The sequence below is a fragment of the Somniosus microcephalus genome, chromosome 15 (genome assembly GCF_052327205.1).
Source record: "Somniosus microcephalus isolate GS21.2 chromosome 15, FLI_Smic_1.0, whole genome shotgun sequence".
NCBI classification, from domain to species: domain Eukaryota; kingdom Metazoa; phylum Chordata; class Chondrichthyes; order Squaliformes; family Somniosidae; genus Somniosus; species Somniosus microcephalus.
In genome coordinates, this window is record NC_141001.1 from 46,436,600 (window position 1) to 46,448,805 (window position 12,206).

The 12,206-nt window shown below is 51.0% G+C and overlaps 1 protein-coding gene across 7 annotated transcripts in view; it reads left to right on the plus strand.

Annotated features, from left to right (window-relative positions):
• rab3il1 (RAB3A interacting protein (rabin3)-like 1) overlaps positions 1-12,206 on the plus strand; it is a 90,100-nt gene that overhangs the window by 38,274 nt on the left and 39,620 nt on the right. For 6 of the 7 annotated variants that reach the window (XM_086007759.1, XM_086007760.1, XM_086007755.1 and 3 more), the window contains exons 2-3: positions 6,532-6,787; positions 7,918-8,013. In XM_086007759.1, the coding sequence (XP_085863885.1) occupies positions 6,602-6,787; positions 7,918-8,013 (282 nt within the window). In that variant the 5' untranslated portion in view covers positions 6,532-6,601. The remainder of the gene's footprint in view (positions 1-6,531; positions 6,788-7,917; positions 8,014-12,206) is intronic. The other variant, XM_086007758.1, reaches the window with a different exon arrangement.

A 12,206-nucleotide genomic window follows, 5' to 3' on the forward strand; every position in this document is an offset into this window, starting at 1 on the left:
TCCCCTGATCGGACTCCACATACTGTGGTAGCCCCCACCTAGAGAACACTTCTCTCACTAGAATCCTTGCGGTCCCCAAAGCTGTGGGTATTCGGCATGGGAAGGCTTCTTCCTTTACCGTAATACCTGCCACTCCGCATGGACCCTCTACCTTATCTCCCTTAGCCAGCGTCTCCAGAACAGTCTTTAGGGCGGGATCCCGTGCCTGGACCATCTTTAGGACTGGGGCCAATGCTACCCCTGCACTCCCTTGGGTCCCACCTCTGTCTCTGATCGCTGCTACCAGACTCGACCCATATGGATCCCAAAACGTGTCCGTTCGAGCACCCTCTTTGGCCAGCACGTCGGCCTGCTGATTGCCCTCCGCACGGGGTTCTGTCTTAGAATGGGCCTTGACTTTGTGGATATAGAAATCCCCCTGGGTTCCTATCGATGTTAGGATCTGTCGCAACAATGGCTTGGCTGCGAGGGGTTTCCCGTCTGCAGATGTGAACCCGCGATGAGACCAAATGGCCAAATATTCTGTACACGAATTGCAAGTGAACACGCTGTCCGAGCAAATCGTGTAGGGTGTAGGGAACTCTTCGGGGTGGGTAACCACATACACCACCGCCGACAGTTCAGCGTGCTGGGCGCTCATGGTGCTCAGGAGTTTAATGGCCTTGGCAATGCCTGCCTTTGGGTCAAAAATCCCGCATCCAGTGAGTCGCTCCCCGGCCACCACTGTACTGGACCCGTCTACATAGATCTCGCGGCCCGTGGGATGGAAACCCTATGTCTACGTCCCATACCCCTTCAACAGAACATTTGTGGGCCACCCCTGGGTAGATCAAATTTGTGGCGAGCTTGAGCTCACAGAGACCTTTCACACTCAAATTCATCTGAGAGAGCAATAAAGTCCAGCGAGCAATGCATGCACTGCTCACTGTGCTGTCCTTTATCCTCCCATCCAGAAGCATCTGAGTGGGCGTATGATGGGTTAAGAGAGTTACCGGGGACACCCCCGTGAAGATTTGTGATCTCCTCATGGCCCAATGTGTGGCAAGCAGGTGCCTCTCACAATTGGAGTACCCCCTCTCTACATCTGTGAGGATTCTTGATGAGTATGCCACAGGCCTCAGCTTGCCATGCCGCTCCTGGAGCAGCACTGCGCTCAAACTGTCCCCTGTGGCAGCTACCTCCAAAAAGAACTCCTTTCCCCCATCAATCGCTCCTAAAGCCAGTGCGGTCTGCAGATCTCCCTTCAGACGACTAAAAGCTGCCATGCAGTCCTCATCCCACTCCCTTGTGGAGGAGCAGGAGTAGAGGAGCTGCCGTAGCGGCATAGTCCTCTATGAAATCCCTGCAGTACCCTGTGAGTCCCAGGAAGGATCTTGCCCCTGTTACCATGGTCAGGGCAGGTAGCTCCTGTACCACCTTCCTCCTCGCCTCATCGATGGCCCTCTCCCCAGCACGCACGGTCAGCCCGAGGAATTTTACTTCCTGCTGGCTGATCTGTGCTTTCTTGGGATTAACTTTGAACCCAGCTCCCTTTAACAGACTCAGCAGCTCAGCCAGCAGGGGGCCATGCTCCTCCCCCTCATTGGAGAACAAAAGCAGGTCCTCCACGTACTACACAAGCCGCTGCGGTCTGCTGAACCCTTTTAAACAGTTGGCCATACATTGGTGGAAAATAGAAGGACTGTTGTGAAACCCTTGGGGAAGGCAGGTCCATGTGTACTGCTGACCCTTGAAAGTGAATGCGAACTTATACTGGTCCTCCCTTTTGAGAGGGATAGACCAGAATCCGTTTGAAATGTCCAGCACCATGAATGTTTTCGCGGATGTTGGGATTTTCCCGATCAGGTCGGCTACGGTTGCGACAGTGGGGGCACAGGCTGGGATGTTCTTAAGAACCCGATAGTCCACAGTGGCTCTACTCGAATTGTCCGGTTTTCTAACCGGCCAAATCGGAGAGTTCACATGTGTCGCTATGGGTCTCAACACGCCCTGCTCAACCAGTGATCCCACTGCTGTCTCTAAATCCGCCTCTGCCTCTCTGTGGAAGTTGTACTGTTTCTGTGGTCAGGCCATGGGAACTCCTTCTACTCTGACCTCCACTCCTATTACTCTCCCACAGTCGTGCTTGTGTGTAGCAAATGCCGCGAGGTTGGCTCGCACATCCGCTATGTACTCCGCCGGGGTAGAAGTGACCAAAGGTTCAAGGTCATAACTACCCTTGGGCTTCATCGTGCAGATGGTTCCCTTGCCTTGCTTCCCTGGTATAACTACCACCTCCTTCTCCTTTCCCGTGCATACTGCCCACCAAAGACAGTGATTCCGGAAATCCACCAATATCTTGTGGGCCACTATGAAGTCTGGCCTCAAAATGCCTATTCCCTCCCGCTCCCACCGCATCAGGACACATTTCCACTCCGCATGGAGTGTACCCAGATCGATGGCTAGCGGGATGGAGAAAGACCCAGCCTGTTCGTTCCCGGTGAACCCTACTAAGTTATGTGGGACCCCGCTCGATAGAGGTGATGTGCTCGGGTTATCTGCATAAACAATGGTGCTTGAAGCTCCAGTGTCCAGCAGATAGGTCCCTTGCACCTTCTCCACCCCCATCTTCACGCACGGTCTCTTCCAAGCATCATAACTTAGTGGGCACAGGTAAACAGGCTGAGAAGTCCCTAGTCGTGGGTCGGGATTGTTCGGGACGGATGGAAGTACGCTGCCTGCTGTCGCGTCCACCCTGCCCTGCCGGAAAAACTGCGCGGAGAGCAGCCACTAATACCGCGAATGGATCAGTGCTGCTTCCTGCCACAGCTGCGGCTTTCTGCACTTTCCCGCTCCTTTTGTCAGAGACTGGACAGTCTTTCCTCCAGTGCTCTTTACTCCCGCACCTATAACAACCCTGCTTCTTCTCTGAGCTACCCCCTTCCTGGCGCCACTCTCTTCTAACGTTGCCTCCACTAGGCTTTAACTCGTGTACTCTGCCCTTTGGTTTGTCATCCTCACCCCTACCATTCTTAAAAGAGAGAGTTAACTGCCGGATCTCTCACTCTTCTGTGGTCTGGGGATCCCGGGAATCGAACCACCCCTCTGCTTTGGCCTTGATCCTGGGCAGGCTGTTCGCCACCAGGGTCCTCAGCCAATGAGCCCTAGGCTCCCCCTGCAGCTGCACCCGGTCGGGCACCCCTGCGCAGGCACTCCGGTAGACGGGCCAAAGCCTGTCCGCGAAAGCCTGCGGTGCCTCCCCAGCTGACTGCAATGTCCTTTCCACTTGGGAGAAGGGACTTCCATCATTGAGGCCCATAGCCTCTAGGATGTCATCCTTTATCCCCTCTAACATACCCTGCCCCCTCTTGCTACCCGCTGAGAGCGACTGGTACAACCTACTATCCAGGGAAAATAAAAGTAATTTGGCTGTCTCAGCTTCGTTACAATTATTGATCCCCCCCCCCCCCACCTGCTCCACATCTGTAAAATGGACAGATGGGTCCCCTGTGCTGGTCAGTTTGGTCAGGTTAGAGACCATTGCCTGCAGCTGGGGGGTTGTATATGGGACCACAAAGTCACTCTGCAGTGGTCCTTGCGCTTGACCATCTACGGGCGCACCGTTTTTTCGCTGCTGGACAGGGCACATGGGTCCTAGTCCCGGCACTTCGGGCGGTGGTCAAGCGTCCTCCTCTGCCTCACAGTCCTCCTTATCTCCCTCCTGCTCTTCCTCATCTACCCGGGCCACTCCCGGAGCTACCAAGCAGACCATCCCTTTGGCCTTAGATAGAGCATCGGTCAAATTTTGGATCTGCTCCTAGCCAGGACCATGATTCCCCTTATTAAACCCTCCAGTGCTGGCGACTCTGTATGCCACCTGAATATCCTTCAACTGCTCTCCCAGCACCTTTACCTCACTCGACAAGCGAGCGTTCTCCTCCCTAACTACCCTCTCATCCACCTTTGCCTCAGTTACCTGGCATTGCAGGAACTCCTTATGGTTATGGATGGTTTTCTCCTGGCTTATTCTTCCCTGCTTCTCATCCCTTAGCTCCGTGCATAACCTGCTCCCTACTACAGCCCTTGCGTCTGACTGTGCCTCGGACTCCCGGAGCTCTGCCTCTAACGTGGCAACCAGCTTATCTAGCAGTTGCACTTGTCTTTGTAGACAGACGAGCCATATCGCCTTTTCAATGCTGTGCCTATGATCCTTGCCCTCCGTCCATTCTGCCGCTGCGTCCACTGGACACTCAGCACGCAACAAGCCTAGCACCCACTTCTTAGTGATGTTAACCTTCTTAAACACATATGAAGAAATCCTTTCCTCCATTTGGGATCTTTTGCCAGAAGCGCTGTCCATGACTGATTTACACTCCTTTAACCCGGGTTCTGCCGCTGGTCGCCAAGAGATGTCGGCGTTTTTTTACGCTCCTTTAACCCGGGTTCTGCCGCTGGTCGCCAAGAGACGTAAGCGGTTTTTGATCCTAGCCCAATTGCTAGACGGACGGTTCGAATCGCCCCCGCCTTGCGAAAGTTCTATACCCGGGAATTATTATTCAGAGTGTAAATGAAATAAGTCACGGACAGGAATGCTTCGGTGAAAAATCAAACTTGTATTTATTTAGTCTAACATACACTGGCTAAAACATGCACTACTAAACAAAATCACCATCCCTGTGGAGAATAAAACCCAGATTACAATCAACATACATACAGTACAAAACTGGGGCCTATAACAAGCAGTAATTCCCTTGTTGCTATGGTGGACTATAATTCCGCCCCTACCAACGAACTACCCAGTCGCTAAACCCCTTCGCCTGGCTGAACCAAACGAAGCTCCCACCCTCGGAATAGCCCAAAAACTTCACTTCTGAGAGACTATGCTTACCCCCATACGCGGTCGGTTTCGATCGCTCTGCTCGTCGGCTTCTCTGGTACTACTTGTTAGTTCGATCTTGTAGGAGCAGGGAGCGAGAGTGGTGGAAAAGAGTCAATCTTTATAGTAGTCCCTATCTTTTCCAGCCAATCTTTAAAATCCATTTGCTTCTGAGCACTCCGGTGCTTAATCTGTGATGAGTCATCCTCAGACCCATGCGTATTGGGTTAATGGTCCTAAGTCTGGGACATATCTTTCAGCCTTTGTGTTGGGGAAAAAACTGGCTCCCTTTTGGCCTGCTGAGGCCAGTGGGTTCATTGTTCTGCTTCTCTTCTGTGATGGAGGTGAGAAGTGCTTTGCATATTAGAGTGGCTTTTCTAATCAAGTTCAATGGCCCCCTTTCTTTTTCCAGGACTGTCGGGTGACCCCATACATACTGGATGACGGACAGTTTTCTTGTCACAGCCAACTGCCATGCGTTCTCTGGAGTTTTAACAAACCAGTCTTTCACGTATCTGCACAGGGCGATCCCATAATAGGGAAAATACCCTCAGAAAAACCCCATAAAGTCCACAAAAATATTCTTGACTGAGTCCATTCTTCAGAGACTTTGCGATCTCGTCAATGCTGAGAGATTGCTTCCCCTGGCTGGAGAGTCTAGAACTAGGGGGCATAGTCTCAGGATAAGAGGTCGGCCATTTAAGACTATGAGGAATTTCTTCACTCGGAGGGTTGTGAATCTTTGGAATTCTCTACTCCAAAGGGCTGTGGATGCTGAGTCGTTGAGTATATTCAAGCTGAGATAGATTTTTGGTCTCTTGGTGAATCAAGGTATATGGAGATTGGGCGGGAAAGTGCAGTTGAAGTCGAAGATCAGCCATGATCTTATTGAATGGCGGAGCAGGCTCGAGGGGCCGTATGGCCTACTCCTGCTCCTAATTCTTATGTGATGTCCCTGCACAGTCTCACTGTCTGTCCAGATGTGTGAATAATGGCTGTGTGGGTGAGGTATCACAGGGGTGATGGTGCCTGAGAACTATACCCCAGCAGGAGTCAACGTCTTTGGGAGAGGAGGGACGGTGTGTGCTCGCCATCTAGGGTTAAGCCATTGTAACTACTGTTTCTGCTGTGGAGGAGGATTTATTCGGAGTTCCGGGAATGTACCACAGACTGCAGCAAGTTTTACCTTCGCTGTTCTGCAGTTGTGTTTCGCTGTTTGGGTTTGCAATGTTTTGTTAATGATGTGAGGACCCATGACTCCCTCCCTATTTCTCTCTTTAGGTATAATTTGTTTATTCTTTGCCTTGGTATCTTTCTATCTTTCTTTCCCTCTCTCATTTCCCTCCACATCTCTCTCTGCTACTCTTTTTCTCTCTTCTCTTTTTTTCCTTGTTCGCTTTCACTGTAGATCTTTATTTCTCTGTCTCTTTCTCTCAGTCTTATGGTCTCCGTCTCTCTCACTTTATCCTTTTCTCCCCTCTGGCTCTTTCTCCCTTGCTCTCTGTCTGAGCCTCTGTGTCGCTTTCCCATCCCCTTTATTTCTCTCTCATTGTCTCCTCTTTGCCTTTTCCCGTTTCCGTACCTGAATAAAGGTTGAAGCAGTGGTGGTGGTTGAACTGGGGTGGACCTGCTCCAATTAGGTACATCACCTAAATTCCTCTTTGTCTTTCTGTCAGGGAGCAGAAGCAAGCAGCTGGGAGCCAGTGTTTCGCCAGTAAAAGAGCACTCAACACCTGGAAGGAAGCTATGCCTGGGGATGGTGAAGTTGGGTCTGAGCAGCGCACAGCGAACGCTCAGCAGGAAGACTCTGAGCCCATGAGCGAGGAGATGCTTCGCAATGCCTACCACCTGTCCCGGCTACGGAGTTCCTCTGTGGAAATACGGGAGAAAGGGTCAGAGCGGCTGAAGGAGGAGCTGGCGAAGGCGCAGAGGGTAAGAGGACACAGCCCTGTGCGTGGTGAAGGTAGAACTTCAACCGTTTGGTGCACTGGACTAACCGGTTCCTATAGTTTTATTGCAATGATGATGCTCACTCGGGAGCAGTGCGATACTGGCTGAACAATGCAGAAGCGATGGCATTGGGGTTTAATGTCCACTATAGTTATTGGTTATGAGGAAGAAAATGTTATTACACCAGTTCTGAGGGCATATAATATTTATAACTGAAAGCAGTGGAGAAATCCTGTACTTTATGTCTGCATAGCCACATATCTAAAAGTTTGATTTGAAAGTGTTACATAAATATCGCATTTATAACACAGCAGCAGATCACAACTAGGGAATCTATCAATGATCATCTTTAAAAAGGGTAAAAACACGAAAGAAAACCATCCACTCTGTTTTTTTCTTGATTTGATAACCTGGCCTCTCCTCGAGGGGAAGAACCGAGGGTTTCTAAGCAGTTGCCAGTCTTTGGACAAATGTTACTAAGCAACAGGCATTAGCCTTTAATTGAGCTCAGGAAATTGCCATTTACAGGAGTTAGACTTCGGCTGTAATGTGAAAGTCCAGTTTAAGCACAGCTCCACCTTAACAGCAGAATAATATGGCGTGTGTTAACGGAATAACATTCCTGGCTTTATAAAACAGTGCATCATCTAAATTAACATAAACATCGACACTGGTGATCCTCCTGTTGTAATATAAGAAAGCTTTAATTGATCCCTTTTTATGTGTCATTTTTTAATTTTCCTTCCTACAGTTCACAGATGCTGCCACAAGTGTCCATTCTTCAGAGTGAGTCTAGACACTGACTGCTGCTGGGCATTTTGACATCACAGCTGAACCTGCTCCTGCCCCCACCTGATGTCCACAGGCAGGGATACTTGCTAGCAAGTCTCTCTAGGCCAGTGGTGCAGAGAACAATTGTAGCCTATCTACTCACACCCTGGGTGTGATAAGCTAACTCCACACAGAGTGGGTTGGAGCCTGGGGCCATTCCTGGTCTGTATGACTCGGGAGTGACCACATAGTGCATTTACCCCCTGAGCAATCGGGGGTAGCTTTCTAATGATAGTAAGCAATGTGACTGCGTGACATGTCATTTTTTGTTCCTTGGTCAGGAGCTGAAGTTGAAGGACGAAGAATGCGAAAAACTGTCTAAGGTGCGGGAGCAGTTGGAGCAGGAACTGGAGGAGCTGACAGCCAGTCTCTTTGAGGTATTGCCAACTACATCGCCAGTTCTTGATGGCTGAAATTAGTTTGGACAGTCTTAATCCGATTCCCGGTGAGGCGGTGCCCGAGGGTCCCTCTCTTTCTCCCCCCCCCCCCCCCCCCCCCGGTGAGGCGGCGCCCGAGGGCCTCTCCCCCCCGGTGAGGCAGCGCCCGAGGGCCCCTCTCCCCCCGGTGAGGCGGTACCGGCTTCAGGATGGTTGCCACTGTTGAAAGTGAGGTTGACTGGTGTATATTCTCCCTACAAAAACTGTAAACTGTTTAAATGGAGCTGCATGAAGATAATGCACATTGAGTAACAGAAATTAAGCCATTCGTACTGTAGTCAATATTGGCAGTGCTTGTGAGTTATGTGTTCAGTGATTTACTTTCTGTTGGCCCTCACACTCCACCATAAGTTCTGTATAAAAATTTTAATTCATCAAGTACTTCTTCCCAACTCAGCTATTGAGGAGAGTGCAGTGATTGTGTCTACTACAGGCGTACGGTCATCTCGGGTGGACCCTGGCTATGGTAATGACAAGGAAGTTAATCATTCCCTTCGACCTAGTCTGTGCCTATGGGGGAATAGATGATTGCAACTACTAGGATATGCATCTGTTAGAGGTGCCGTGATGTCTGGGGTTCGAGGCCTGGACGTTTGAGACAAATCTGTTTTTAAAACGAACTCACTCTCCCTCTGCACTGTCCCCAGACCCACTCCTAAACTAACTCACTCTCGACTGTCCCCTGACCATTCCTAAACTAACTCGCAGCACGGTGGCATAGTGGTTAGCACTGTTGCCTCACAGCGCCAGGGACCCGGGTTCAAATCCGGCCTCGGGTGACTGTCTGTGTGGAGTTTGCACATTCTCCCCGTGTTTGCGTGGGTTTTCTCCGGGTGCTCCGGTTTCCTCCCACAGTCCAAAAATGTGCGGGTTAGGTTGATTGGCCATGATAAAAATTGACCCTTAGTGTTAGGGGGATTAAATACGTGGGGTTACGGGGATAGGGCTTGGGTGGGATGGCTGTCGGTGTAGGGACTGGGTGCTAGGGTTTGGATGATCAGCCATGATCTCGTTGAATGGCGGAGCAGGCTCGAAGGGCCGAATGGCCTACTCCTGCTCCTATCTTCTATGTTTCTATGTAACTCACTCTCCACTGTCCCCAAACCCACTCCTGAACTAACTCACTCTCCACTGTCCCCTGACCCACTCCTGAACTAACTCACTCTCCACTGTCCCCTGACCCACTCCTGAACTAACTCACTCTCCACTGTCCCCTGACCCACTCCTGAACTAACTCACTCTCCACTGTCCCCTGACCCACTCCTGAACTAACTCACTCTCCACTGTCCCCTGACCCACTCCTGGACTAACTCACTCCCCCTGACCCACTCCTGAACTAACTCACTCTCCACTGTCCCCTGACACATTCCTGAACTAACTCACTCTCCACTGTCCCCTGACCCACTCCTGGACTAACTCACTCCCCCTGACCCACTCCTGAACGAACTCACTCTCCACTGTTCCCTGACCCACTCCTGAACTAACTCTCTCTCCACTGTCCCCTGACCCACTCCTGAACCAACTCACTCCTGGAATACTGCATACAGTTTTGGTGTCCATACTTAAGAAAAGACATACTTGCTCTCGAGTCAGTACAAAGAAGGTTCACTCGGTTAATCCCGGGGATGAGGGGTTGGTCATAGGAGGAGAGGTTGAGTAGATTGGGACTCTACTCATTGGAGTTCAGAAGAATGAGAGGCGATCTTATTGAAACATATAAGATTGTGAAGGGGCTTGATCGGGTGGATGCGGTGAGGATGTTCCCAATGAAGGGTGAAACTAGAACTAGGGGGCATAATCTTAAAATAAGGGGCTGCTCTTTCAAAACTGAGATGAGGAGAAACTTCTTCACTCAGAGGGTGGTAGGTTTGTGGAATTTGCTGCCCCAGAAAGCTGTGGAAGCTACATCATTAAATAAATTTAAAACAGAAATAGATAGTTTCCTAGAGGTAAAGGGAATTAAGGGTTACGGGGAGCGGGCAGGAAATTGGACATGAGTCTAGGTTCGGAATGGTCATGGCCCTGTGGGTAGTGGAGTGCGCCCAGGGGCCGTGTAGCCTGGTTCTGCTCCTACTGTGTTCTAATTCTGTGTTAGATTTCAGGAGATGGTTTTATTCCTGTTCCTGGCTGGGGTGGAGATCGCCTTTATAGAAGGTAAGTACTGTAGAAAATATAGGGACAGAGTGATCCCCTGGAAGAATTTCGATCGCCTAGATGGGTCGGAGAGGAATTTCCCAGATTTTTTTCTCCCAAATTGGCCATTGGGTCTTTTATCTGGTTTTTCGCCTCTCCCGGGAGATCACATGGGTTCGGGTGGATGCAGAGTGATAGAAGATTTGAGGTTAGGATCAGATCAGCCATGATCTTATTGAATGGTGTAGCAGGCTCGAGGGGCCAATTGGCCTACTCCTGCTCCTATTTCTTATGTTCTTATGTTATTATGTTCACTCTCCACTGTCCCCTGACACATTCCTGAACTAACTCACTCTCCACTGTCCCCTGACCCACTCCTGAACTGACTCACTCTCCACTGTCCCCTGACCCACTCCTGAACTAACTCACTCTCCACTGTCCCCTGACCCACTCCTGAACTAACTCACTCTCCACTGTCCCCTGACACATTCCTGAACTAACTCACTCTCCACTGTCCGCTGACCCACTCCTGAACTAACTCACTCTCCACTGTCCCCTGACCCACTCCTGAACTGACTCACTCTCCACTGTCCCCTGACACATTCCTGAACTAACTCACTCTCCACTGTCCCCTGACCCACTCCTGGACTAACTCACTCTCCACTGTCCCCTGACCCACTCCTGAACTAACTCACTCCCCACTGTCCCCTGACCCACTCCTGAACTAACTCACTCCCCACTGTCCCCTGACACATTCCTGAACTAACTCACTCTCCACTGTCCCCTGACCCACTCCTGGACTAACTCACTCTCCACTGTCCCCTGACCCACTCCTGAACTAACTCACTCCCCACTGTCCCCTGACCCACTCCTGAACTAACTCACTCCCCACTGTCCCCTGACCCACTCCTGAACTAACTCACTCTCCACTGTCCCCTGACCCACTCCTGAACTAACTCACACTCCACTGTCCCCTGACCCACTCCTGGACTAACTCACTCTTCACTGTCCCCTGACACATTCCTGAACTAACTCACTCTCCACTGTCCCCTGACACATTCCTGAACTAACTCACTCTCCACTGTCCCCTGACTCACTCCTGAACTAACTCACTCTCCACTGTCCCCTGACCCACTCCTGAACTAACTCACTCTCCACTGTCCCCTGACACATTCCTGAACTAACTCACTCTCCACTGTCCCCTGACCCACTCCTGAACTAACTCACTCTCCACTGTCCCCTGACCCACTCCTGAACTAACTCACTCTCCACTGTCCCCTGACCCACTCCTGAACTAACTCACTCTCCACTGTCCCCTGACACATTCCTGAACTAACTCACTCTCCACTGTCCCCTGACCCACTCCTGAACTAACTCACTCTCCACTGTCCCCTGACACATTCCTGAACTAACTCACTCTTCACTGTCCCCTGACACATTCCTGAACTAACTCACTCTCCACTGTCCCCTGACTCACTTCTGAACTAACTCACTCTCCACTGTCCCCTGACCCACTCCTGAACTAACTCACTCTCCACTGTCCCCTGACCCACTCCTGAACTGACTCACTCTCCACTGTCCCCTGACACATTCCTGAACTAACTCACTCTCCACTGTCCCCTGACCCACTCCTGGACTAACTCACTCTCCACTGTCCCCTGACCCACTCCTGAACTAACTCACTCCCCACTGTCCCCTGACCCACTCCTGAACTAACTCACTCTCCACTGTCCCCTGACCCACTCCTGAACTAACTCACTCTCCACTGTCCCCTGACACATTCCTGAACTAACTCACTCTCCACTGTCCCCTGACCCACTCCTGGACTAACTCACTCTCCACTGTCCCCTGACCCACTCCTGAACTAACTCACTCCCCACTGTCCCCTGACCCACTCCTGAACTAACTCACTCCCCACTGTCCCCTGACCCACTCCTGAACTAACTCACTCTCCACTGTCCCCTGACCCACTCCTGAACTAACTCACACTCCACTGTCCC